Below are 27888 nucleotides of genomic sequence, written 5' to 3'. Positions count from 1 at the left end.
CACAGTGCTGCACCTGACGAAGATTAACAGCCACTGATGGGTTGGGAAAACCTCCCTGAAACAACTTGCATGTGCACAGTTGTTTATAGCAGTGAACAAGCCTGTTGGCAGCCTCTTCTTCAGCCATCCTCTCCAGTTGAGAGTTTGAAAAGCTTTTAAATTTACAAAACAACTTTGTGGGGTTCTTTTAAATATGTTAGAGCATAAATGTATGGCAGGTTTGAAGTCTGAGACCAAAGCTTTGTGGGAGGCTCACATATGCAAATGTGAGTTTGTTAGACGTGAGTGTCTTGACATGTGTACGACTCCAGTGGCTGACTCCATGTAAACTCTTTGCTTTTGATATGTCTATGAGGAAGAAAAAGCATGAGAAATCTCAGCCTAAAAAGAAGAGCTTGTGAAGCTGGAGGATGAAAACACAATATGTTTCTTTTTAAGCTTCTGCACATGATAAGGTGGATGCCCCTTCATCTGGCAGTTCTCTAGGAGAAAGCAGTAAGGGGTAAATAGTTCAGCTTTTTCAGAATTGTAAGCAGGCATCATTTGGCTTTGCTGATTGCTTTTACTTTTGCAGTTGTCCTGTAGCTCCTTACCTCTGATTCTGACACCTTTCTCAAAGAGTGCCCCTTCTTAAATGTGCAGGAGAAGAGACTTGTAACAGAAGCCCACCACTGATGTCAAAGTTACTTTCCCCAAAGGACCTTGAGCATTGCAAAGATTTGCTTTCTTCTGTTTTATCAAGTGGGTTTGAAGATGGTGGCTTTTAAGGCAGGTTGCAGAATTCTGTCCCTAGAAGTGTTGCTAAAGCCCTTAAAAAGTCTGAGGATGAAAAGCAGGGATCTGTCTTTTGTTTGACAGGGCAAAGCTTTGGAACCTGTTGAAGAAGTTTAAAGTTAGGCAAATAAGACCGCTTTTAAATTTGTGGAGAGCAGTCCTAAACTGTTGCCAAGAAGATAAATATTGAAATAATGGGTGGATTAGCAATGAAAGATGTGACAGGAGGTCTGAGGCAGGATGATCTAAGAACTTTCATGTGGATCTAATCAAAGAGTGAATCTGGCTGTGCACTCAGATTAATAATACAGATGCATTAACTCCACTTTCAGTCGCAGGGGTAACGAATGTGTCTGCGATGCTTTTGACTTCAGCATGGTCCTCAGTAATGTCTGTCTGCTGTCAGGGCTAATTCACACTCTGCAAAGCTCAGACTTAGCATTTAAGGGAATTTATTCTTTCAGTAGAAATATGACCACAGCTAGAACCTGGTTTGGTGAGGGGGAAAAAAAACCTCAACCCAGTTTATTTCACCATTAGCTTTCATTAACTTTAAGTAGGTCTCAAGCAAATGAATTTCAGGCAATGTACTTCAGATCTTTTACAGAGTCTGTGTGTATATATTTCTTTCTCATTGTTTGCCTGTGGTGCAGAGACACATGTAGAAGTCATACATATGGGGTAGTGATGGATATGAGGCAGCGTGCTCTTGTTTCAGTATAAACCTGCAGAATTTTGAGTGAAGGATAATTGGCTCATATGCAAGCCCAGAAAGCGATGTTACAATTCTTAGAGATGCAAAATTAGCCCTACAGATGGTTTTCTCTGTTTTTCTCAAATTCTTAATGTTGGTTTTGCTCTTTCAGTCAAAACATGTTTTCTTTGCTTGCCATCCTTTTTTTTTTATCTTCATCTTTTATGAAGCTCATGAGCTACCAAATCTTCTAGTAACCATGATACTTTTTAACCATGTTTTTATTATTTCTTATCCTCCTTCAGTTGAAAGGGGTTAAAATGTTCTTCTGAGAAGACATGATGAGCAGTTGTTGGTAGAATCTCAGCCATTTATAGTCGACTGCCTGAAATGTAAGAGAACACACAAACCTTGCATAAAAATAAGTGATTTCTAGCAGGCTTTTGTATTGGAAAGGCTTTTGGACAAGTCCAAGTGTGTGCCTTGTGTGTAAGAGTTGGTCATATGTTTTCTGAAAATTGCAAGAAAACCCCAGTTTGTTACTGTGTTTGCAAAGATCACAGCATTGCCATAAAATTGGACCAAAATGTGGTGAACTTTGACTTTTTGACTTACAGGGTCCTTTTATTTTCCTACAGGTTCTCTAACGTCTATGTTTGTCAGGCTTCCTTGTGGTGGTGTCGGGGTAAGTACTCTCTTTAATGTGTAAATAATGTCCTGTTTGTTCTCCCAGTCCCATTGGTAACAAAAATTGTTGCTTTGCATTCCATCAAGTGGGTAATTGCAACCAGATGTTACCCATAAACAGGGTCTGCCTGGGGTGCAGGGTTAAAGTGACAGCCTCACGTGCCTTTCTTCAAAAGCAGCGTGAAGATTTTTAAGCTGTTTTAGAGAACCAAAGTGTGTGTGACATTCATAGGCATGTTTTGTCTCTGGCTTTTAGGATGAGAAACCTCATTTCCCAGGCAATGATGTTTAATGACTTAGAGATTACTACTTTTGAAAGCAGCCCTTGCATCCCAAAATGCTTTCTACACAGAAATCAAGATGTGCTTTTCATGCCGCTTGTGCTGTGTAGGTGTTTCATCTTCAGTATTTGTACTTCAGAGCTGCCTCCCTCCTAGTGCAGGTGGAAAACATATTTATAAAATAGTGATATTGAAGGACAATATTTGGGAAGTTGCTGTAGATAGTAAGTTGCTGCATTACTGTCCTTGAATTAAATGTCTCACAGGTTACACAGCATGAGGGAATTGCAGGCTTCAGTATTTGGTATATTTCATTTCTCAAGCTCCAGGACAATCACGCATGGATTCTGAAGGAGGTGACTGAAATACTCCTCCATCCATCATGGAAAAGCTGAATGTTAGTTTTCATCTTTCAAGATTCCCTGTAATAAAATTACTTTTGTGGGGGGGTTTTGTTTGTTCCCATAAGGCTGAAAAAAAACCCAAACTAACCAAAAAACGAATGCCATTCAAATACCTTGTGTTGAAGGTTTGTGTTGTTGATTTCCTTTGAAGCCTGAAAAATTGGAATTTTTCCTTTCAAGTCAGACTTTCTGCTCTTAAGTTTCTGTGGAGGGTCACAGTACAGAAAAATCTCAGAGAACAGGAAGGGAAAAGAATGAGAAGAGACAATAAAAGGCATTGTGTTTGAAAATTCACAGTGGTAGTTCTTATACATAATTGTAGCTCGTGAGGTTGAATTCAGAGGTCTGGATTCTGTTATGGAAATGAAACAAAATTGTTTTCTTCCTGAGCCTTTGCAAAATCGCTGCTTTGAAAATTATCCCGTAAAAAAAAAAAAAAAAAAAAAAAAAAAGAAAAGAAAAAAATCGGCATTTATTCATCCCACCACTGCTGAGCACTCGTAGAGATATTTTATTTTGTATTGTAAATATGCTGCAGTCTCCTAATTCATGGCAAATTTTTGGCTGGAGTTGAAAAGGTTTGGATTTACTCTGCCCTGCAGTCAGGCATGCCATTCAAAGCAAAAATTATCATTCGCAAATGAAGACTGAATGGTAACAAGTCGAGACAGTGCCTGAGCCTAGCGCGGGCCCAGGAGTCTTGCATTAAACCCTAAACCCAGGCAGGAAGAGGCGCGGTGCTGCCATTATCAGTGTGCTCGTCCTACAGATAACGTTTCCAGTTAACTTACTGGTCCGTTGTCTCCACAGACCATTCCATATTAAACAAGCCGTTTGCTGATTTTGGTGCAGTGTTTTTAGCAATCCTAACAGAGATCGTTTCCGTGTTTTCTACAAACAGCGTTATTAAACTCGGTAATTTACTAGCAATCAGCTACGCTACTGATTATTCTTTTATTTTGTTGAATTGCTGAAGGGTGTTTCAGAGAAAGGCAGCGAAGCTGGTTAAGGGGCTTGGAGAACAAGTCTTATGAGAAGCAGCTGAGGGAACTGGGATTGTTTAGTCTGGAGAAGAGGCGGCTGAGGAAAGATCTCACTGCTCTCTTGTTGGTCTCTTCTTCTTACTATCTGGTGATAGGACAACAGGAAATGGCCTCAAATTGTGCCAGGGGAGGTTTGGATTGGATATTAGGAAAAAATTCTTTCCTGCAAGAGTGGTCAGGCATTGGAACACGTTACCCAGGGAGGGTGAATGCCTGGAGGCGTTCAAGAAATGTGTGGACATGGCACTTTGGGAAATGCTTCAGTGGCTGTGGTGGTCTTAGGTTCACAGTTGGACTTGATGATCTTAGAGGCCTTTTCTATCCTTAGCAATTCTATGATTCATTAAAATGGCTTTCTGTTGTTTTGCTTGGTTTTCTTTCTCCAGTTAACTTCAAGATACAGCGCCAACTATTTGTATACTTCTGTTACTTTTGTGGCTGGTGCAGGAAAACACAATCTTTGCTGCTTTGGGGATGTACTTCTAATTATCATATACACCCCAGACATATATTTGTAGGGAGGATGAGGCCACAGCACAGAATGACTGGCTACAATGTATGAAGTGCATCGCAGTTATAGATGCCCTGGGTGAGTTTAAACATAGAACGCCTCCTTTGGGGTAGGAGAGAGACACAATGATCTCACAAAGCCCTTTCAGTCCTGTTTTCTACTGTCTTTGGAAGTGTGAGGTTTGTCAGGGAAGCTGGCTTAGCAGCGTGGTATGTTTATTGAAGAAGTAGAGGGAAAACTGTAGTCTCTGTTAGCATGCCAGTTCTGTGAGACAAGTTGCTCTTGATTTGATTTTTCTATGGGAAACGGTTGGAAGAAGCCCTATAGTGGGTTCTTAGCTGGGGCCACAGGGCATGCCTTTCAGTAGCAGATGAAAACCAAATTATTTTCTGCATCAAAGAGGATGACAAGACATTTTTGACAGGCATGGGGGGTTGGGTTTTTTTGTGGGTGCTTTTGGTTTGGTTTGGTTTTTGAGGAAATTAGAAAACAAAAATTACCAAAATGAGAGCCAGGGGTAAAACATGAGTTATGAAGAATTTCAATGTGAGAGAAGGTGAAATGTATATCTGAGAAGTTTCAGCATGTGAATACCGCAGGGTGATAGAGTGCATGTATAATGAAATGATTTCAAGTAGTTCTAGTTAAGAGACCTTAAGGAGTGTTTTTCTGAGGTTGTTTGCAAGGCCCTTTTCAGGCTGTAAATTGGCCATATAGCTTCTTTGAGTGATGGAGATTATTCAAGATTGCTGGGTCAGCAGAACATTACTCACTGCTAAGCAGTAATCAGGCTCTGTTTTATCCTTTCCTTACAAGTTGAGAACGTTGTGGAGAGGTAGCCTTGGTACTTCAAGAAGCTTGTTTGTGCTCCAGTAACTTCACAATGGTCAATATTTCATTGTGGTAAAGCAGCATAAGGTGATGTGATGGTCAGAGCACCTGCAGGACATCATTTTGGCTACCAGTGGCTTGTAGAGCAGTTGTGAAGGAAGAGGGATTAACTTCAGCAGAAGTTTCATTTTCCCTGACTTTGTCACTTAATGGCAAGTGCAGTCTAAGGGCTGCTTCATGGGTCTTTGCATTCAGCTCACCACAGCACTAGACAGCTTTTGAGCTAGCTGATTGCTTTGTAAAGAGGATTTTCCCTGGAGATCTTGATACTGGTCTGCCAAATGCCTTCCAGGGGCAAACATGAAGCCATAAAGAAAGAAGGAAAGGAAAAAAAGTTTAAAAAAATAGTAGAATAAGGTGGGACTGGTCCTCTTCTGGATTTGTTACTGGCTACAAGATAAGAAATAGTGGTCGGAATTACAGTCCCCAGGGAGTCTCTGTATTTGCTGAAGTGTTGCAATGCAGGGGATGGGTCATAAGCAAGTGTCCTTTGCTGATTCTATTAAATTTATTTGAGCTTCTCAAAGCAAAAGCTGCCTGCAAAGAAATACGGGTACTGTCATGATAGCAAGAAACTAAAACAGTAGCATACCACATTAAATTTAGTGTTGGTTGCAAAATATTGCTTGTGGGCTGGAGGGGGACTGGCCTGGAGCAGGTGAAAGCTGAATGATTGCTGTTTCTTATAATTCAGGAGCTGAGGGTGTCAGATGAAATTAGGGGCTGGAAAGCTTGAAACCAAATCTTTCTTCTGCAAACAATTAAACAAGGCAGTTCTCTTCCACAGGGAATATTATGTAGATTAAAAGAATAGATGGATCTGAAAGGTGATGTAAAGCAGTTTATGGGGGAGAAGCCCATGAAGAGCTGTTAAGTGCTAGAATGAAGTCAGCAGCTTGGACAACCATGAGTTGTTTGTAGCAGCAAGTGAAACAAAGGAAGTTTCAGAGAGCAAAGGAAGTGGAAAACGTTTGGAGCAACTGACTTCATCACATAACACCCTTCAGCCTCTCTCTTTAAAAACTAAGTCACAGTGTCTTGAAATCCTTGAAGAAAAGGATAATTTTGTTCCCCAGTGCTTGGAAACTCTTGATGTTTGTCTTTCCCCCCCACCCCCCATTGGTTTGTTTTATGCAAGGAAGTCTTCACATTGCCCTAGCTGATGCTAACAAAACCTCCTTGCATCTGCAGACGTCTGATTGTAGCAGAAAAGGAAAAAACCACAGAAGCACTTCTATCAACAGATGTGAGCTTTGATTTAAACACCAGTAATTTATTCATGCTGATCTTTAGCAGCATCTGCAAGTGCAGTATTTTTACTTAGGACATTACCTTCACTTCTCTGCAGCACACACTCCTGTCATAATGTATGACTTACAAGCACCAGAGCATTGCCTAATCCAGTATAATTGGAAGGAGATTTTTGGAAAAATGAATTTGGGCTTTGAAAATCTACAAAATAGTTCCAGCATACTTAACATCCAAATTCTTCAAAACACTCAAAGACTTGATCTTAATGATAGTTAATACCTTTGTTTTCTTTTGTGTGTAGTGTTTTCTTTTTCTCTGCATGTTCTAAAAATATCTCAAGATCTAGGGCTTTCAGAAATGTTTTTTAATGATTTTGATCTCTTCCAGAATATGTTATTCTATTTTTGGTTGCAAGGTCTTGATTAGAGTGTATAAAAATCTGTACCTGTGCAAGCAAAATACAGATTATTGCAGAGCAGAGACAAGGAAAGGGGCTTCCTTAGAATCTAAATGAGAAGAGGCTAATTAGCAAGTCTCAGAAGAACAAAATGTGAGCACAGTTATTTAATCAGTGCTTTAGAGCAGTAGGAGACACGGTTAGATAAAGGCTACTTGCTGGCAGTGCAGATGGTGTGTGCTGCTGTCACCTAAATGTGATGATGAGCAGCAAGGAGGGAAGAGCAGAACTCCTTTGCTCCTCTTAGTTTTGCAGATTCTGGAGCTGCAGTACAGCTTGTCTCTGTGCTTGATTTCTTACCTGCATAGCTCTTTGGCTACAGAAAAGATTAGAATAGTGAAACCTTTCAGAATACAACTCATTTCATTTTGAAGTAGCTGCACGTTATTGTAGAGCAGAATATACAGTGGGTATACAAACCTCATCGTGCACATTAATAAAGACTTCAAGTTCATAAGGAAGTAAAAACATTTCTGGTGTCACCTTGAAACATCTTAGACATTCCACATAGAAGGGAGCCTGTACCAAGCTGTTGATCCTTCCTTTTTTGCATTCCCCTGTCATTTTCTAATAATGGTACATGCTGCAAAGGTTAAGAGCCTGGGGTAGGTCCCCAGAGTCAAATTCTCTCTCCACCTGTCAAGGAGCCTTCTCCTGTGGGCTGTCCTAGCAGAAACCACAGCTTCTTGGTTAGAGATAGAGCAAGGCATTAATATTATTCTAAAGAAGACAAGCATCCTGACCAGGGAAGTCACTCCTCATCCAACAGCAGCACATGTGGAAGACTCAGTATCTCTGATGCGGTTGTATCCCCCAGCTCTGGAGTGAAAAAGAGAAATATATGCAGTTCAACAAAAGGCAAAAATATGCTTCCTCTCTCTGTAAAGTTCTTCCAGATGGTAAGGCTTCATGTGTTGTCCCAGCAACAACTCCTGTGATGGCAGCTGCATCAAAGAGGTCATAGGCAGGGAAAGCCAAATAGTGTCTCTCCAGCAATGAACTTCAGAATTCAGGAACGATGGATGGGTCAACAGCAGCCTATGCACCAAATAGCAGCAGCTTCAGAGCTGGAGAGCAGGCCAGCTCAGGGGCATACTAGTAACATTTTCCACCGTGGCAGTCTCCCCTCCCCTGCTGCAGAGCACTGATGACTTCAGTGGGACTGTTCAAACACTTACAGTCACACAGATGAAGTGCTGCCTTGGAGTAGGGCCCAGTGGTCTCTAGGCAGCTGTTCCAGTGAAGATGACTGGGTGTCAATTCCTTATCTTGGAGATGATTGCATGCCAGATGGGGCAGTGGAGAGCTTGTTTGTGACTCTTCCTGCTGGAGACCTGAGTGTGAGGACATGGCAAGAGTCCTTGAAATTAGCTTCTAAATGACATGTGGAATACTTTTTTCTACGTACTTAATTTCTGTCTGCAGAAGTACACACTCTTTAAAAGCACTCTGCCTTGCTTTCCTTGTTCTACTTGAAATGCTGCCAACATGAGCTGAGTTTTTTGCAGGCATCAAAGGGCTTACTCAGGCAGCAGTGACTTCTGCATTCTTTATGGGCAAGGCTGACACAGACAGATGTCTGTGGAGATTCAAGGGTCTTTTGATCCCTTAGATAAAGCCTTGCTTAGGACGTGAATTTTGGGGGTTTGGTATTGCCTTTCCTCTCATGTATATGGTGAATGAAGATGGTCCTCTGCAATTCTGCATCTGTGGAAGGGGCCTGGTACTGGGTGTGGTCAGGTTAAGAGGGAAGATCTTAGCTATTGGTGCCCTGCAGAATTTTTCTTTCAAGACTGAGAAAGATGGGTTAGATATGTTCAAAGATTGGTTAGACATGCTTAAAGAAGGCTTAGATATGCTCAGCCCATACTGCACAATGCAGCTGTAGCTCATTTGAGCAGTGAGACCAAGGGCACTGAGGTACCTGGTCAGGTCTTAGAAATAAGACAAGTAGATGTTTTCTGTTGTATAAAGCATGAGTGTCTCCCACTCACACATGTTGCAGGAAGAGGATCTGAGGGTGAAGGCTGCTGAATCCCCTAAGGGAATGTAGTGGTGTCATCCTGACTGCAAAACAGCTTGACTATCCCATAATGCTTCTAGGGGATTGCTGATGAGGAGCCCAAAGATGAACCTTTGCAGAGCACTAATTGGTGAGAAGCAGCAGCTAGGTCTTTTTCCTGCCTTGCCTAAGGGCTTTTGGAGGAGCATGATGAGATCAGTCCCATCTGTGTATGGTGCTGACCCAGGACTCCTGGAGGTGTTATACATAACTGACTCCATCGTACTTCTGTTTCCATGTTACTGCCCAAATTCATGGGAGTCCAGGGGAGCCCTCGTACCACAAATAGTCACTGTGGGGCTTTTCCACCAATGCAGTGGCTTTGCCCAACGTCTGAGGCAGTGCATATATTGGCAGCGTTATCACATGGAGGAGATGTCTTTTTGGTATTCTTCAAATGCTTTCTTGGCGTGCTGTGACTTCAACAGCATCCTCATGGTAGGTGATGCCAGAACCTGTCCCTGATAACAGGCCTGGGACAATTTCCAGTGAATTTAGCATTGCCATGAAGGAGGTGGATCAACCTCTTTTGTGGTGAATTCCATCCTCCTGCAGCTCAGTGAACAGACTCGATGCCAGGCAAAACAAATAATGTCCTCCTTTCCTTCTCCTTTGCCATTGTTTACATAATTATGCTCAACACAGAGTAACATGTGAAAAATAGCTGGTGATCCTGCATATGGAGAAATGTTGCATTTATCATGCCATGTTCCTGGGCAGCCAAGCTGACCTGACATGGGACAGTCCCAGCAGTGTAGCTTTTCCAAAAGCTGTGAGTGGCAAGAATCAAACAAGCTTGGCTTTCATCACTATGTGCAAGATAGCTGGGGGTGCAGCAGAGGAGATCCAGAGCTTCATCCTCAAAACAGCCCCCCTGTGAGCCATCCTTCCCCTGCTGCTCTCTGCAGACTCATGGCTGAATGGCAGTAAAAAAGAGAATAGGCATTTCATCACATCTGCAAACTGGTCTTGTCTTCCAGCAGTTATTGGGATGAATGTGGTAAAAGCCAAAGCCTTCCCTTTTTTTGTTTAATTAGGATGTGATCTCATATAATAATGATATGGCAATGTCTGCAGAGTGCCTTGTCTTGCCTTTGGCCTAGTTGAGTGTTTTTAGGGGGAAAATACAGAGTATGGTGCTTCTGTGAGATATTTAGCATTGAGGCGAATGTCTACTCAGCTGCTAAATGGTGAAGGTCTGTTGTTAGCTCTGATGAGACAGAGTTAATCTTATGGTTCCCTAGAGAAACTGCAGTCAGTGTAACCTTACCCTGGCAGTCCTGGGCAGGTCTCTTTTTAAATGTCCATTATTACACATCCTGGTTTATTTTACAGAATCATCAAATGATTTGGTAAACCTTTTCATTGCATCTGTGGTCATTTTCCTCCAGTGATTTAAAAGAAACACCGATGCCCTGGTGTTGGTAGGAGTATTGGTAGGAGACACTTGGAAATCAGAGTGCTTGAGATGTTGAACTTGCTCCTCTGTTACAGCACTAACCTTATAGCATTGTATTGCTGTTGCAAACAGTCATTTCTTGAACGTCATTTGGTTGGGTGGACACTCAGCAGTTGGATGAGCACATCAGACAGGTCCCAGCCTTTGTACTGCTAGGATCAATTCTGCATTTTAATGTGTTTTAAATGGATGTGTTTAAATTGAATGCATAAATATGCATTTAATGCATTTAATACATGTGGCTAACTTCTTTATAAAACATGAGTCTCCGTCTCCTGGCTGCCTTCATTGCTCCTCAATGTGGTTCCTGTGTGTCTCCATTAGGTTGACAGTGACACAATTTGGAATGAAGTTCACTCCTCCGGTGCCGCTCGCCTGGCCGTAGGCTGTGTCATTGAGCTCGTTTTCAAAGTAGCCACAGGAGAACTGAAGGTTGGTATGAAAATAACGTTTGGCTTTGATATAGACTCTGTGCAGGACTCAGCTCAGGGCTGTGTTGTGCAGGAGGTCCAGTTAGCTTCATTTTAATGGCCCCATCTGGCTTTAGTCATAAAAATCTTTGAGGATATCAGCAAGTGAACAACAGACTCCTGGTGAATGTTGTTATGTGCTGATTAAAAAGAAGAAAGAAACCAGAGCAGCAAACGAAATCACTGTTCCAGTGTTATCTGAGGGTCTTGCTCTTGTCTTCAGCAGGACCAGCTCGTTGGCTGTTTCAGTGACCTCACGCAGAATTACTGTTTTTCCCTGAATGGAAGGAAATGCTGTTTCAACCAATTTCCATAAAATTCATGTGAACTTCTTTCCCTCCTCCAAAATGAGGGAGAGCATCATCCACTGCTGTGGGTCCTGTGAGAAAACCACCAAGCCACAGCTACGTAATTCCAAAGCAGAATTAGTGCTTCTGGCTGCAACCTCTTTGTGCAATAAACTTTGCTTTCTGTTTGACTTCTTCATTTTCTTACCTTTTTTGTGTGCAGAATGGATTTGCTGTTGTTCGGCCTCCAGGTCACCATGCAGAGGAGAGCACACCCATGTAAGTATGCATATGTGATTTATCAACTTGTTTCAGTGTCTGTTGTGTGATCTGCAGATGGAAGTTAGAAAGGTGGTTTCTTAGGTTGCTACTACAGCGTTTATTGCTTACTGAGGTGCAAGACAGGTATTAAAAGATACTCAGAGCTCCCAGTAGTTTTGTGGAAGAGGACAAGATCCTGCTCAGTGGTTTCAGGTGGGTGGTTTTTAGCAAGAATCAGCATTACAGTCATGCTCTGGAAAATCTTTCATGCTTTTAGTTGCTTTAATCTTGTGCATTGTTTTAAATTAAACATTGATGGTTTGTCCAATATGAGGAAAGCAGGAGTGTGCAATTAATAATAGTAATAGCAAGCATAACTGTGTCCTGGGGTCACAAGACTGCATTAGGAGAGTCTTAGTGTAAGGAAGGCTGTGCAAAGGAAAAGCTGAAGTTGAGCATCTTGCATGTGTTTAGTATAGTTTTGCCCTCAAACTGTTTTCAGATCAGAGTTCCATGCATAAATCACATTGGCTTTGCACATCTGGCTTAGCAGGTGCTGATGTTTCATGTCTTAGGTGCTTCAACACCCATTGGTGAGAGTTGAGTGCTTGCTGTTGAGTTCCCCTTGATCTTGTGTTCTGAGATCTCTCTGAGAATGTCAACAGTCTCCCATGCACCAGTAGTGCTCCAGCCTTTGGTCACACAAAATCACAGAATGGTGGAGGGTGGAAGGGACTTTCAGAGATCAGCTAGTTCAACCTCCTGCTAAAGCAGGTTTGCCTAAAGCAGGGTTTTAAGTGTCTCCAGAGAAGGAGACTCCACAATCTCTCTGGGTAGCCTGTTCCAGTGCTCTGTCACCCTCACAATAAATAACTTTTCCCTAAACTAAATCCTTTAAGCCTTCCTTTCTCCTTTGCCATGTCATCTCCCATTGCTCCTGTCCCCTTCCCTCGTTCTCAACACTGGAAGTCCCATGGGCACCAAGCAGCATCTCATTGCAACAAGTTTGGGCAAGTGTGAAATATTCCCTGTTTCCAGAGGGATCACAGGACACCTGCTTGGGTATTTTGTGTCTCAGATGGAGCATACATGCATCTTCCAGGGAGGAAATAGGAGTGGGAGCAGAAGACATTTCTTCCTACTGTGTTATATCTAGATGATAAATGCATTGGGACCAAAGAAGAATATAATTAACACTTCTCCTTTTCCTCTTCTCTCCTCTCTCTCGTCACCTCCAGGGGTTTCTGCTATTTTAACTCTGTGGCAATTGCAGCCAAGCTGCTCCAGCAAAGGCTGAATGTTAGCAAAATCCTTATAGTGGACTGGGTGAGTAAATCCCACTTCTTACCCTTTGGGACATCAGGGGGAATTTTTGTTTCTTTCTTGCAAGGGCAACCCTGGCTTTGTAAATCAGTGAAATTAATAAGTAGCTGCTTTCTGGAGCAAACCCATAATGCTACTCAAAGATGAATAACTGCAAACCCTGCTGGGTTTTGGTTATTTTTTTCTGAAGGTTTTTACCTTAACTGTTATGATCCATCCCAATATTCTTTTCAAGACGTGGGGACCGGTGACTGAGAGGGGCAGGCTCTGAATGATCTCAGTGTCCTGCCTGTGGACCAGCACAGCCCCTGGGCAAGTGGTCAGGGAGTCAAAAGAGATCTCTAAATTGAAACACAGCAGTGAAATAGTCTGCAGGCAGTGCAGCTTAGTTGAGAAAGAGCTTGTTTGGGGTTTTACTGTGACAATGTATAGATTTTAAAATATGACTGATGGATGTGTTGTTTTGTTTTGTTTTGTTTTGTTTTAATAGATCTAAAAATGTATTTATGTGGCTATGAAGGTATTTGAGTTGCTGGGTATGAGCCAAGAGTTTTGATTACATTGACAGAAATCACCCATGGGCTAGACCCATGAGTTAAAGTAGATGTATTTGTCTTTTTGACCTACTGGATGGACATCCTTTTCTTCACTTCCTACCAACTATTTTTCATGTTCAGAAAGAGGCATTTTGAATGCCTGTCCTGTTACAGACTGCATTTCTGCACCAAGTAGCAGTGGAAGAGGGAATCTGGGTAGTGGGTGCAATTTTTTTCATCTTGTTAAGTCCAGCACAGCTTTGGTGGGCACTTAATCAGCAATCACCCCACAGACCAATTAAAGACGCAGAGCTGGGGTAACTAATATAATCTCTCCATCCCTCAAGACTGGGTATGAAGCCTGTCCTCAGTTTTGGTATGTGCTTGTGTTTACCCCCATTTACCCCATGTGTTAAACAAGGAACATACCCTGAAAGCAGCTATGCAAAGCAGGTTACTCTCGTTGGCAATAGACTGCTTCAGCTAGGTCAGAGAAGTGCAGAAAATGAGGCACAACAGCCTCCCCCCCTCCCGCCAACCCCCAAGTTGATGGCTTTAATCAGCATTTTTAATAAAGTACTAACCTCCCTCATATAATGCAATCTCTGTCCCCAAAGGATGTTCACCATGGGAATGGTACTCAACAAGCTTTCTACAATGATCCTAATGTTCTTTATATTTCACTACATCGCTATGATGATGGGAACTTCTTTCCAGGCAGTGGTGCTCCCGACGAGGTAAGAGCATGGATCGGCATAGCATCCATCTATGTCTGACAGGACCTGCTCAGAGCTGTGATTCAGATGTCCCCCAAAATCTCGGGGTGCCTCTGCCAGGCAAGGCTTCCAGAGAAGCTCCTGCCACTGCACCCATGCTCACGCTTGTTAGTGCCCCTTCGGGAGCTCATCGCTCAGGTTTGTGCTTTTGGTGCCTTCTTGTCCAAGTCTTCACAGCTGTGGGCATTGTGTCCTGCCTTGTGAGCTGGCAGGAAAGCTAGTCTTGGCTAACGAGCAGAAAATGAGTCAATGCAATTAAGCTCTTCAGCCCTTATGGGACAACCTGTTCCAGAGGAGCCCATTGCCAGCAGTCCCAGCACTCCACGTACTACTTAAGATTTCTTCCTCCTAGGCACAAGTTGTTTCTTAGATGCAGGAGCAGGTTGTCCATGGCTGTGCCACTAGTGCTCGGGTCTCCTGGCACAGCTTGGAGCCCATCCATCTCCCTCTCTTCTGGTCCTGCCAAAGCATCACTCACCACCACTGCTGTGTTCACGCTGCACAGCCCCAACAGTGGGATCTGAGCAGTGGTTGCTGATGCTGCTGGACCAAATCCACTGGTTCCTGGTGGTCTCAGAGCCTGCAGCACAAGGACTGGGCCAGCGAAGCTGGATATCTTTCTCACTGAACTCTATATGCTCCTATGTCCATTGCATCCTTCCTTTCCCCCTAGGTTGGCAGGAAATACAGTTCTTCCAGGTGATTTATCAAAGGGAAATTATATGAAGTACTTAGTTTTGTGTACTCTGAGGCAGTCTGGGTTACAGCTGAAAGCTCAAGTTCTCACCCTGCCAACTTTACGTTTTCCCATTCAGCAAATATCCATGTTTCCATTTCCATTTGAAGAACCTTAAATGTAATGTGATACTGGCTCATTACCCAGTTTGTGCACTACTGTTGCAGTGACAGAGCAGCAGCCTTTTGCAGTAGGCCTAATTCTGTTTCAGGATACACAAAGGTCTTGCTAACTTGCTAAGCCTTTTTGCTAGCCTTTTAATAATCTGACAACCTGTTTTACAAAGTATTGTAAGGAAACACTAGACTGTGCCATCCCCTCCATACTTAACCATTTACAGTAGTTTTTAAATCTGTCATTCCAGACTGAATAAAACAAAGAATATAAAATAAATCCAGGTAAAGCCACAGATGGATAACTAACCCACCCTGGATGGATGACCCTCCCTGTGTTTTGCTACCAGCAGTATTTGTACCAATACAATGAAGAATGTGTAATAATAGCCCTGGAGCTTTATCTAGCTTGAATTGTCTGGCTGTGTATTGTATAACACATTAATTTTCAGGGGGTTTTGTTTGGTTTTCATATGCAGAGACCTGACCAAAAAAAGCCCAAAACACAACTCCCCAATTCTATATGTAGGAGCTCAGAGCCCTGTGCAGAGGTGCTGATGGCCAGTGACAGCAGATACTGCCTGTCTCCCTTGCCATCCCCCAGGCCTGCTCGATGAAGGGACTGAACAGAGGCTTTTGGGGTTTGGTATGGATGGGGTAAACATGGTCCTGTATCCTAGCAAATGAATTGCTAGAAACTTCTGGTTTACTTCTGATTTTTCTTCCTTCTCAGGTATTTGCACTCGGTGCAGACAGAAATGTTTGTGGTGCAGGCAAAGATGGGAATATATTTATACTTACCACTCATGAGTCCCTCAAGCAGTGAAAATCTCTTCTCTGTGAATCACATTTTTCCCCAGCAGAGGGGGAGCTCACTCTGGTTAAAACTGGGTTTTTCCCCATCTGCAGCTGTAATGAAATACACGCTTCTGAATAAAGCTGCAAATTAAGGACAGGTATTGCATGTAACATGCTCTCCTGCAAATGAAGAAGAGGATCCATTTGGTGATGTTTTTTTGGGTGAGCAGCAGTCAGATGCCACTGGTCTATAGCTCCCATAAAGATCACAGTGTGGAGGAGATTCACTCTTGTTTTGAGAACCAGCTCATGTTAGAGGAAAAAAGTTAACTTCACTACCACCAAGCTATTGACTCAAAATCCATGTTCAACTGGAAGAATATCAAGACAGCACAGGTGTGTTGCCAGACTTCACTGTTTCCATAAAGTACTGTTTCTCTCTTTCAGGTTGGCACAGGAGCAGGCATTGGTTTCAATGTTAACATGGCCTTTACTGGTGGCCTCGATCCACCGATGGGAGACACAGAATACTTAACTGCCTTCAGGTAATATGGAAGTTTTCCTCTCAGAAACGTATTTTTCACCTAAACTGGGTTTGTTTTCACTCGTGCCATCCTCCTTAATCTTGACTTTCTCTCTTGCTAATTTTAGAAATACAAGATTTAAATCTAGTTGCAGTTACTTTTTGAGTACCATAATAAAAACAAAGCTGAATTAATTAAATAGGATATTTTTGGCCATAAAAAAATATGCCTATGATATACTCGCTACTCAGCACCGATTCTGTGATTGATGCATGAGGGTAAGATGTCAGCTGATATGAATGTGCTCTTCCAGTGTTGGCTGAAAGTCTTTTAACCTCTTTGGGGTGAGTATTTCTGTGGGTAAACCCATCCTGAAGGGAACCCATAAAAACTTCTTAACACGTCGTCATGATTTGAAACTTGGGAGTGCAGCTGCCCCAAGGCTTGAGGCGTGATTACAGTGCTGCAGAGAGTGGTACCCAGCTTCTGGGCAAGGTGGCCATGCAGCCCCTCACCTGCAAGAGCTCTGCTCACAACTCATGCCGGGTGTACTTAGCAAAAAGGACATGGCCTTGTGTCGATGAGTCTTAGACTGTACTGTTGTTTACCCACGATACTGAATATGCCTGAACTGGAAATTGAAACAACTGAGCTATTAGGTTTGTGCCTTCCTTAGTGGGTTCTGGTTTCTCCTCAGAAGCAGCATGTTGTGTGTTAGGAATGAAAATAGAATCATCTTTTAAATAAAGGTTATTCATCACTCAGTGTCAGAATGTGAATGAAGATAAGCAAAGCTGTGGAGCTGAATTAATGTCTTACTGGGATATCATCCCTTTAAAGCCAGATATAAACCACTGTGCTATTCAGGCTTCTTCAAGCATGCTCCAAAAACCTCACATCATTTGAGTCTCCAGATAGAGCAGGGGATGAAGGCAGTTGTTGACTCACTTGTTCATATCCTGCTGGTCTTACTGTCTTGCTCACAGAAGTGTATGATAACTGAGGATCACAGAGAAGTATCTGCAGGGAGTAATTTGATCTGATCCATACTTTCCTTTTCATATCAGTTTCTTCAGAAGTGATGCATGAAGCAAAACACAGGTTAGTTGATCTACAGTCCTGCACACCCAGGCTGCGGTCTCTCCAAGTATCTATGGGAGCACTGCAGGAATATGGATTGAACATCATCTTGCTTACTCTGAGCAGCTAATGGACAAAATACCAAACAGGGCAATTACATGTCATTGGTGTTTGGGGGATTTGTTGCAAGCCTGGAGTGCTGCATTCACTTCCCAGAGCTGCTGAGTCGGGAAAAGGAAGGTATTAAAATTAACATGGAAGCAACAGAATAACAAGATGAAGCAAAGGCAGATCTTTGAGTAGAGGAGAGCTTGTAAGTAATGCAGGAGTGAAGAGAGGCCAGAGTGAGACCACACTTTCCTTTCTGATACTTTTTCCAGGAGCATAAATATAGTTCTGTGACCTGCCAGATATATAAGCTTTATTTTTCTTAGAGACCATCTTGTTCCACTCCCTGCCTCCCCCGTGCTGTGGGTCCGTCCTCTCCAACTGGCATCTTCTTTAACAATTGCCAGTTGGAGAGGTTTCCTATCCTCAAACCAGTTTTAGTGTACTTCTGGCAACCACCCTGTATAAATTCAGGGAGACACACACTTGCTAAAACATGGGATACAAATTTCTGGTGACAGGCATATGGAATATCGCCTTCGTGGAACAGCATTAAATCCGGGTGCATTATTTTCTGTTCTTCCCTCTGTGTTAATTTTATGTTCCATTCTTCTGAGCAAAATGAGTTTTTACTCTTCAGCCTGCCATTAAAAAGCCCTGAAAGAATGCATAGAATTTAAAATAACATCTAGTCAAATAACTGTCATTTCTGTCGACGTTTTATTCCTCTTACCAGAAAGCAGCACTTTCCTCCAAAGTGGAAGTCTGTTTATCCCAGCAGTCAACTAGAGTGATCTCTTCATTAGAAAGAGAACCTGTAGCTCATGACAGAATGACATACTTGTTATTAAATACTAATTGAGTTTCAAGGCTCCTGGAAAATTGCTCAGTCTGCACAGTAAAGACCTTTGCCAGCCATTCCTTAATAGGCACTGGTGTCTTTTTGCCCAGAGACTGCAGCTATTTGGAGAGAGTATTCTGGAGCTAGTCACAGTTCTTATTTTGCCAAGCGTTTGAGAAGCCAAGGGACATTGTGACTCTTCCTCCTTAGGTAGCACCTCCTTGTAGTCTGCTCCGTGTGCACACCTTCAGTCGATAAGTTAAATTGAAAGGTTTTTTTTAATCTTATGCCAAGTTTGGTCGTGATAATACATTATCAAGTGACCTTTTTAAATCTTAACCAGCTTCTTTGAAAAACATTTTTTCCCCTGAATCTTTCTATTGATTTTAATGTAAAATAATGCTTTGAAGTTTGCAATTTATAGTCCCCCGAGAGTTAGAAAGTGAAGGGAGTGGGTCATATATCCTTTTTTTTTTTCCCTTTCTTTTCTTGCGTTAGCCCCTTGAGACAATGCATGCCTTCAAGGCAGCACCTTGTTATTCCACCCCATCGAATGCCACGTTGCATTTGCTGGGGATCAAACCTAAGATGAAGAAAAGATAAGAAAATTGGCCATAATGAACTCCAGAAGCAGCAGGCATTTTCACCATGAACTTGGAAACTCACAGTGGAGAACTGAGCTTTAATTCAAACCAGTCCAAATGCCAAACTGTGAGGCTTTGAAGTCTGCAGAGGAATCAGTGGAAATCCTTTGAGCTAGGCAAAGATACTGATATACTTTTTCTTCTTTTTTTTTTTTTTCTTCCCCCCCTCTTTTTTTAAGCTTTAACTCTTCACATCCTTGTCCACTTTCAGGGAAGAAAGTCCTTTTTCCAACTTAAAGAAGCGGAAGAAAAATAAGCAACATGCTTTTTTTTGTTGGTTTGCTTGTTTGTTCTCTTTCAGGATGAGCTGGTGTATCAATTTGATAAAAGCATGTGCTCTAATGAAATAATAGCTGAGATAATTGTCCTCAAAAATCAGTCTTCTGATGAGTGAATAAATAAATCCCAATGAAACCTATCGTTCCTCGGCCCCCCTCTGAAAACCTAAGTTTCAGTGTCGTTTCACTCTTTCTGAAGAAAGGGCAGGAACTTGCAGAAGTGATTTTTTTTCTTTTTCTACTCCAAATTTCTTCTGTGAATCTTGGCTCTTCCCCCTGCTTGCAGTGCAGTGTTAGGCTGGACAGATAGTCTGACCTTTTAATGTGTATTAATATTGCTGAGCCATTTCATAAGTGAGAACAAGAGTTAAAAATGCGAAACGGAGAGCAGCCTTGCTGTGCACTTTGTCGCTTATTGTCTTCATAACCGAGGGCTGAAATCACCGACTGCTCTGTCTTAAGGTTGGGGTGATATCATGATTGCTGGTGGTTGGGTTTGTGAGGGGGGGGGGGGGGTGTTATAGGGTGGAGTCACCCCAGTCACTACTAAGATGTGCAGAAGGGATCTGGGGAGTTTGCTGCGAGCTTGGCGCTCCTCCACCCCGTCGTAGCTGCAACTCTGCCTGCCCGAGACATTATGATTGAGCTGACCGTTTGCTGGGAGAAGGTCCCACAGCTGAACTCACCGCCAAAGTATGTGGGCAATCCAGATTTCACAGATTAGGCAGAAATGTCTTAAACTCTAATGTGAAAAATGCAGGGCATATAATTTTAAAAGTCCTTAACTCATCAAAATGTTGTTGCTATTCATCGCTGTTGTTCTGTAGTTATAGAAACAAACAGTTGTAAAACTGAGGGTTCGTTTTTTCCTGGGGTCCGTTGTTCCCTGACTTGTGATACTAGCAGATATCATGTTTGCTTCCATAAATCCTCATCATGTTTTCCAAACCACTGTGCAAACTCAGGTAAGAGACCTGCAGAGATTGTGGCTAGTTAGTTATTATGCGAGAACAGCAATCACTTAGTGAAATTAAATTGTGTTATATACCGGAGTTTTCTTCTGAATGTACTGCAAGGAAGTTTTCCTGGTGGTTCTAGCAGTTCTGTTGTCTCATACAGTATTTTTTCCTCACCCTGAGATCTCCTCCACAATTATAATTCCCTATACAGCTTGATTCCATGTTTGTTTTATTTAAAGCACCTAAATCAGAAGCAAAAACCAGGACTCTGTTTGAAGGGTCTTTCCTCCTGCCTTGCTCAGAAAGTGTTAAATGAGTTCAGGAGCCAGTTTGGGGGGGGAATTTGTTTTTTTTCCTTCAATCCATAAACTGTTTCAGGAGTGAGTAAGAGGGAGGAGGGGGACGATGATGATGTTTTGGCTGGAATGGTTGTTTCTGTATTTTAGATTTTATGCTCTCCTGACGCTGAATTTTGTCCCCAACCTCCTAATCTCTTTTGACATAGTAAATGACCGTGGAGATGGCTGCTTGGAGAAACAAAGACTGGAGTCTTCAGGAGACTGATTTGCCTTAGGAGCAGTGGATAATGTTTTGAGATATATATACACACACACACATATATATATATATGGCCAACAATGGGGAAAAAAAGTCTCTGGGAAAAAAAGTGTTCAGCCTTCTAAGTTTCACTGATTTGCTCGCTGCAATTGAGCATTTTAAGCGAAGTCCTCTGTGGATTATTTAATCTGCCTGTCATTTATTAGGCATTTAATTGGTGAATTGGCTGGTAACAGACTAAAGATTATTCAGTCTTCTGGAAATTAGATATAAAATTGTTTGATTTTTTTTTTCTTTTCCCTGAATGACTGCAGAACAGGATGAATAGTTTTTTTTACTCTTTCCAGCCATCAGTATTGACTCATGCATAGTTGTTTGGTTTAGCTGCAATCAGAGTCAAATGAAAGGATTTACTTTATTTTAAGCAAAACAGCCCCTTTTGGAAATTTATGAAATTTAAAGGTAGCCCTTATATTTTAAAATATTCGGCATGGCTTGAATTCTCTGTTACAAACCCTTTCATTCTTTAGCAAATGACTACAGGTGCCTTAACCATCAGGTAAAAGACTTGGTTCCAGATAAAACTGGATTGACAGTAATTTGAATTTCTGACTTTCTTTTATAGTATCAGTAGCAGGGCAAAGCAATAGCTTTGTTTGCCATTTAATTCTTGCTTTCTCCTGGGGATTTAGCACCTGAAAATGCTACTCACAGGTGAAATGTCAGAAACGTGTTGTTTAAAAGTTGTTCATTTCCTTACATCTTAAATTTTCATGCAAGAATTTATTTATATTTTTCCTTTTTTTTTTTTTTTTGATTGAAAAGGGGAAACTGAGGGAGTGCTGAGAGGCAGGAGGGCTTCAGTCCTCCTGGGTTGTGTTTTATGGCCAAAGAAATAGCTGCTTATGTATATGGTGAGCATCAAATAGAGCTGGGACTGCAGCTTTGGATTACCAGTGTAATACTGGAATTAGAAGAAAGTCAGAAGCAAGAGCAGCCCTTGAGAGTTTGCACAGGAGTCATGGGCAAAGGATTTGAGAGTGCTCCTGAGTTCAGATGGGTTTATGAATCATTTCGTCAGTTATTCTGACGCTGTCATCTTGCGCTTCTCCTCTGACTGCCCCTGAACACAGGTCACGGAGAGCCTCTGACTGAGATGGCGTCCAGCTCCCATCCCATGGGTACAGAGTATGTGATTGTTCCCATGACTTCCCTTGAATGAGGGAGCCAGAGGACCTGTGATACATGTTTCTTAAAACTCTGAGGGACCTGATAAAACTCTACTGTGCATGCAGAACACCACTAATAGTTGCTTGGAGCTGAAGATACTTGCTGGGGCTGTGAGGTCTCTGTCCTGCATCACATAAAACTCTGGACATCTTCAAAACAACTCCTTCTAACGATTGTCAAGCACCAATTGATTTATTTCTAAGCAGCAATCACTGCTTTTTCTCTCCTAAAACTTATACAGACAGGGTTCGTGGTTAAGTCTTGGTGCTGCCTGTGCTCGCCGTGCCGCTAGAGGGTATCTTTGAACTGCAGTCATGGGGATCTTCAGCTGAGCATCACCAGCACCATCGTGCTGCTCACTGGCTGTCCCTGTTCCCTGGGCGTGTTCATGCTTGAGCATCAGTGAATGAGCTTTGCCATGACCAAGAAATTGTACCTGATTTGGGGTTGCATGGGTTGCTCGGATCTGGACAGACCGTGCCCATAGTTTAGGGGTGCAAGTTCATGCTAGCTCTACAACTAGCATATGGTGATCCCACACATCAGTTGAGGTACTAGCAGCTCCCATGGTATGCTAACTTTCTGGGGGGGTAAAAAATCTGATGATTTTAGCAATTTTCCTTTGGTTAGAAATTAAAGTGCTCAGCAGTACTTCAAAGCTTAGGATAAAAAAAAAAAAAACCTCTGCCACGTGCACTTGCTTCGAAACTGCTGCTTTAGTCCTTTGTGAAGAAGGTGGTTTCTGCTTAAAACCTCTGTGGGTTTCACTAAACAGATTTCTGTCAATTGTAAAGTCATCAGCAAAAACTGTGCTATTTTGTCCTCCTTATGTAATCATCTCCTTGAGGGCAAAATGCATATGGCAATCACGTCGTTTGAGAAAAAATTAAAATGCCTTTTTTCAGATTGTGTAAGAATTAAAAGAAAATAAGATCCTTTTTTGTATAGGTTTCTGTGTCTGTGTGCAGAGACTGGCAGGCAAAAAGATTGCAGGATGCTGTTCGGTTACTGTGGCAGTTAGAGGGCAAAAAGTTAAAGCTAGAAAGAAGCTTGTTCATCTGTTTTTTCTTTCTTTTTTCCCTTCTTTTGGGATTATATAGTGCCTTGATGAGACCTGCAATGTGTTGGGTGTACTGTTCAGTGGTGGCAATTAAAACTACTTGATGGGTTTTACCCAACACTGAATAAGTAGCTCATTGTGTGGTAGGTAGATATTAATGCTCTGTTGAAAATAAACTCTGTGGAGGACAAAATGGCATGAGGTCAGACTTGGTGTTTGGGCCTGAAGAAGATGCTGATACTAACAGATGTGGCTGTTTAACATAGTTGTAGCAAGAGATGTGAATTTTTATGGGTGTCTTGATAGCAACTTGAGCAATCTCAGCACTAAACAGACCTTTCTGGGATTTTTGGTTTTTTCTGAGCATCACATAAAGACTGTACTCAATAAAAGTGAAGTTCTCATGTATTGCAAAGATATTTACAGGTTCTCTTTTTGGTACATGAATAACTTCCATTCATGCTTTAGAAAGTTATCCTTGCCAGTAGCTGTTCCTAGGATGGGGAAACAGGGAAATAACTGTCATCTTCAGTACCCAGCAACATATGATGGGGCATTAGTCAGGCTGCCCTAGGGGTACAGCTGAGATTCAGTGGGGACATTTATTATGAAAAAAAAGAACATTATCTGGAAAATATTACTCTGTGTGAAGGGCAACCTTCTGTGCACCTCCACCATTTCCTCCTATTATCAGTGCCCAGATGAAAAACTCAAAACCATTTTCAGGTTCATGCAGATGGGTACCTCGTGCATGGCACAAAAAAGATGTTCATCCAAGAGTGCTTTCAGCAGGATTTCTAAATCAGAAAAGTGATTGGGAATGTGTGCGTCATGTTAATTAAGAAGCTCTACTGCTTTGATTTTTTTTTTCCTTGCTATAATCTTGGTTCTGCCATGTTTATATGGAAGAAGCAATTATTTCCTCTCTGCTTAAGTTCCCAGTTTTGTTGAGTTGGCATCTTGACAAGGGAAATGGGGTGTTTGCAACCTCTTGTAGGTTTTGAACAGAAATTGCATAGATTGAAGAGAGAAACCAGAAGAGCCTTTTACTGAGGAACCACAGACACAGTCATCTTGTTTTGTTTAAATACCAGCCTTAGCAGACAATGGTTTATGGATGCTAAGCAATTCAGCCCATTTCATAGTGAACAGAATGTCAGAGGATGGGGAACTGGAGTTTGGAGAGGTGTATTTGGGTGAGATACTTGCATGTGAAAGCTTTTAGCCCCATGGGGAATCGTCAGCCTTTCACTGTGGTAAATGAGAAGTGCAGCAGGACAAAAATAAATATCTTTGCAGATTCTGCAAGGGCTAAAGGAGGTATTTCAAAGGAGCACATGGAGACAAGCGCCACAAACTGAGCTTGCTGTCAGACAGTTTCCCAGGTGGTTTTGCGTTCTGTGCTTGTTTTCTCCTTATCCCTTCGTGCCCTGTAGGTAAAGTGAGATATGATCACAAACGGGAAAACGCAGTGCAGGACAATTTATTTCCTTGGTCAGAACACCAGGCTGTTGACGGAGGACATAATAGACCTCACTGGAAAAACTAACGATACTGAATTTAAAAGGGTGCTGTGGTGCAAGGTTTTCTGCCAGCCAGGCTCTCACCTTGTCAAAAAATAGGAGATGTGCTTCGCTACCGTGGAGAACTTGTACAAGTTTTTACAACGTGTTTGTTCAAGATGGTTTAAGTGTTCCTGTGTTTGTTCAAGAGCCAAAGTAACGTGTCTGCCATTGTTAAATTTTTGTTGCAGAACGGTAATAATGCCCATTGCCAATGAATTTGCCCCAGATGTCGTGCTGGTGTCATCTGGTTTTGATGCAGTGGAAGGCCATCCCACACCTCTTGGAGGATATAATCTATCAGCAAAATGTAAGTTGTGAATTTACAAGAGCAGACACCCAGAAGTGGTGGAAATTGCTGCTGTCCTAGGAACCAAAGTACAGTGTTAGCAAGTTTTATATTTTGGTGTCTATCTTCAGATCTTGCATTTCAAAGGCAAACTTTTCAGCCTTTTTTCTTTGAGTTTTCATTAAGTTCTGTCACTGCACCATATATTTTGGTCTAGCTGAAGCCTTCTTTTTTTGATTCGTTGCATATTTAAATTTCAAATGCAAACATATAAGGAGGCTGCCAATTTGTTTGTAGTCTGCTGAATTAGAGTTATGCTTGGTTTAATGCAACATTGAAGAAAGAGGCAATGCCTGATGGAAAGAGAGTGTCTTGATCTACATGCCAGTTCAAGTCCATTTCTTCCTCTAGGTTACTTTATTAAAAATTTGAGCTGAATATTTTCATTCTGCACTTTTGAATTAATTATAAAGGCTCAAAAGAACCTCCTTGTTACTCTGGATCTGTGCTGTATTCCATTGCATAGGAGTTGCACTGAAAAAAAAACCCTTGCTTATGCTGGGTTTGTCTGGCACTGTTTCATTCAAGTCAATTGAGAAGATTTCTTGCAAAAGGATTTCATTTTTTTAAGTGTTTGTTTCAACCAGGCCATGTATCCTCTACAGTGAACTGCAGAACCTCATAAGGTAGCTGAACCTATAAAATTTATATAAGAATAAAGTGAAATAGATTTACAAGAGACGAGTTATTTAAGGTATCCAGAAACACTTTGTAATGAGAAGTTCTTGTTTACCTGCTTGTTGAATTTCCCATGCTCTGCTGCTCTCGCAAAATAGTTATGGGCTCAGCCATGAATCTTTTTATCTGGCTGTTAATTTGCTAATTTGTGAAGGTGCTCACGGGGGTCGCTGCAAAACAGAAAATAGAGAGTTATGGATGGAGGGTAGAAATATCCTGGATTTTTCTTTGAATGTTTGTTTTGTTTTGTTTTTGGAAGAGGAAGGTTGCTTTGAGGACGTGTTTTTTAACTCCTGGCAGCTTGGTTCTGTTTTGTTTAAAGGGTAGAAATGTATTGTGTGTCATATGATCAAAGTCCCGGGTGCCCCAGGAATTTTTATAGCGTATTATATATGGGAAGAAACGTCTGTTAAGACCTAGATGTCAGATATCTCTGGGGCACTGCAATGCTGCTATCACAACTGAAAACACCACCAGCAATTTTAGTGATTTCCCCTTCCCCTCCTCCCTTCTCCATGGCTGTTCTGACTTTGCATCTTCCAGAGCAGGAGAAAAAACTGCCTCCTTCCACCCTCTTTCATCCTTCCAAAGGAGATAGCTGCTGCTGTATTTACTTCAGAGCACTGAGGAGTGGTAGGGAGGATGGCAGTGCCTCTCACCTGGGATAAACTCCAGCATAATGCTCGTGGGGGAGGTACGGATCCATCGTGGCCGAGGAACTGTGGCTGGAATTCTGCAGCCAGCGCATTAAAATCCAACCTGGCTCATATTATGCGTTGAGTCCTTTCAGATCCCTTGTGGTTTTTTAATATGATGTAATTCCTTTCTATAATTCTTTGATCCTTCGCCAGGAGCCTGATTCCAGGCGCAACCTTTGCCCTTCTCCTACATTTCCTCTTTTCCCTCGTTACAGGCTTCGGGTACCTGACAAAGCAGCTGATGGGCCTGGCCGGGGGTCGCGTCGTGCTGGCCCTGGAAGGAGGCCATGACCTGACTGCCATTTGTGATGCCTCGGAAGCGTGTGTTGCTGCCTTGCTGGGAAATGAGGTACGTAGACAGGCAAACACAGGGACTACAACCTGCACCCCCCTTGAATTTGGGCATCTCATCCTCCAAAACAGTCAACCCACCAAATTTTGAGTCCTTTTGACGCATGTTAATTTAAAGAGTGCACACTTTGTTTGTTGAAACACCACTTGTGCTTGGCAATTCATACTGCAAGGGTTGAAATAGATAAGAATTGAATTTGGGTTTATTCTTTATCCAACTAATTTGCTTTTTTCACTTTTTGGAAAACAAGTAGTTAGTTTGATTTCTTTCTGAAATCATTGTCCAAGCCTTCCCTTCCCTTTGCAGAGCCCCTGTCTAGTACTACAGTCTGTGCCTACTGTATTGGGCAGCTTGCTTGATCAACACTGTCTTCACTTCTACTTTTCTTTTTCTAGATGTTTTATTTTCCGTCTTCTGCACCTTGCTTTCTTGTAGAGGCCTCAGCTGTGTCACAGAATTTGTGACATGAAATGGCCATGCTGTATGATCACAAGATAAGAGCAAGACAGAGAAGTATACCACGAAAGCCTAGTTTTGGGGTTTTGGGGAGGTCAGGGTACTTTCCTACAGCGGTAACTTCAGATACTTCAGTTTTTCTGCCTTTCTCCCCACCCTACCTTTAGTGTCAGTGGGCATTAAGGAAGAAATTTTTCAGATTCCCTATGCCCATTCTCCCTGATGCAGCCTGGCTGTCAGCTATAGCTGCCACTGATATAGCAGCTCACACCTACATTTCTTCCAGTGATGTTGGTAATTAAAAAGTTCAGAGTGAAGGCGTTTGATGGACTTGGAGAGTTCAGGATCACGTACTGCAGAAATATGGCAGCAAGCAAGCAGAGAAATTGGTTATTGGCAGCAAAATCCCAGACTGGGGCTCTTGTGCATCTTCTAGGTCTGCAACCTTTGCGTATATCTCTGTTCAAGAAACATGGTTTTTATCTAATTTGTGGGCTTTTAAGTACGAGTAACTGGTTAATTTTGATTAAGCCTCCCATATTCTGGTTCATTGGTCTTTTTTGGACACCTGTTCTCCACATCCAGTCCAAATGGTTAAGTTCTGGACAGAAACAAGAGACTGCAAAAGTGCTTTGCATCATCTTTCCAGGTCCCTCAGAGAAGCAGGTGTTTGCTCAGCCTGCAGCCCTGGGCACAA

General features: G+C 42.2%; 1 protein-coding gene across 1 annotated transcript in view; it reads left to right on the top strand.

The window, feature by feature from the left end:
- HDAC4 (histone deacetylase 4) overlaps nucleotides 1-27888 on the top strand; it is a 193990-nt gene that overhangs the window by 157019 nt on the left and 9083 nt on the right. Inside the window, exons 16-23 of the mRNA XM_054381416.1 lie at nucleotides 2107-2153; nucleotides 10839-10946; nucleotides 11495-11550; nucleotides 12771-12858; nucleotides 14009-14128; nucleotides 16262-16359; nucleotides 24850-24968; nucleotides 26599-26732. Of these exons, the coding sequence (XP_054237391.1) occupies nucleotides 2107-2153; nucleotides 10839-10946; nucleotides 11495-11550; nucleotides 12771-12858; nucleotides 14009-14128; nucleotides 16262-16359; nucleotides 24850-24968; nucleotides 26599-26732 (770 nt within the window). The remainder of the gene's footprint in view (nucleotides 1-2106; nucleotides 2154-10838; nucleotides 10947-11494; nucleotides 11551-12770; nucleotides 12859-14008; nucleotides 14129-16261; nucleotides 16360-24849; nucleotides 24969-26598; nucleotides 26733-27888) is intronic.

The sequence above is a fragment of the Indicator indicator genome, chromosome 5 (assembly GCF_027791375.1).
Source record: "Indicator indicator isolate 239-I01 chromosome 5, UM_Iind_1.1, whole genome shotgun sequence".
In the NCBI taxonomy this organism is placed as follows: domain Eukaryota; kingdom Metazoa; phylum Chordata; class Aves; order Piciformes; family Indicatoridae; genus Indicator; species Indicator indicator.
The sequence above is the reverse complement of the archived record's forward strand: the minus strand, read 5'-3'. Positions and strand labels throughout refer to the sequence as shown.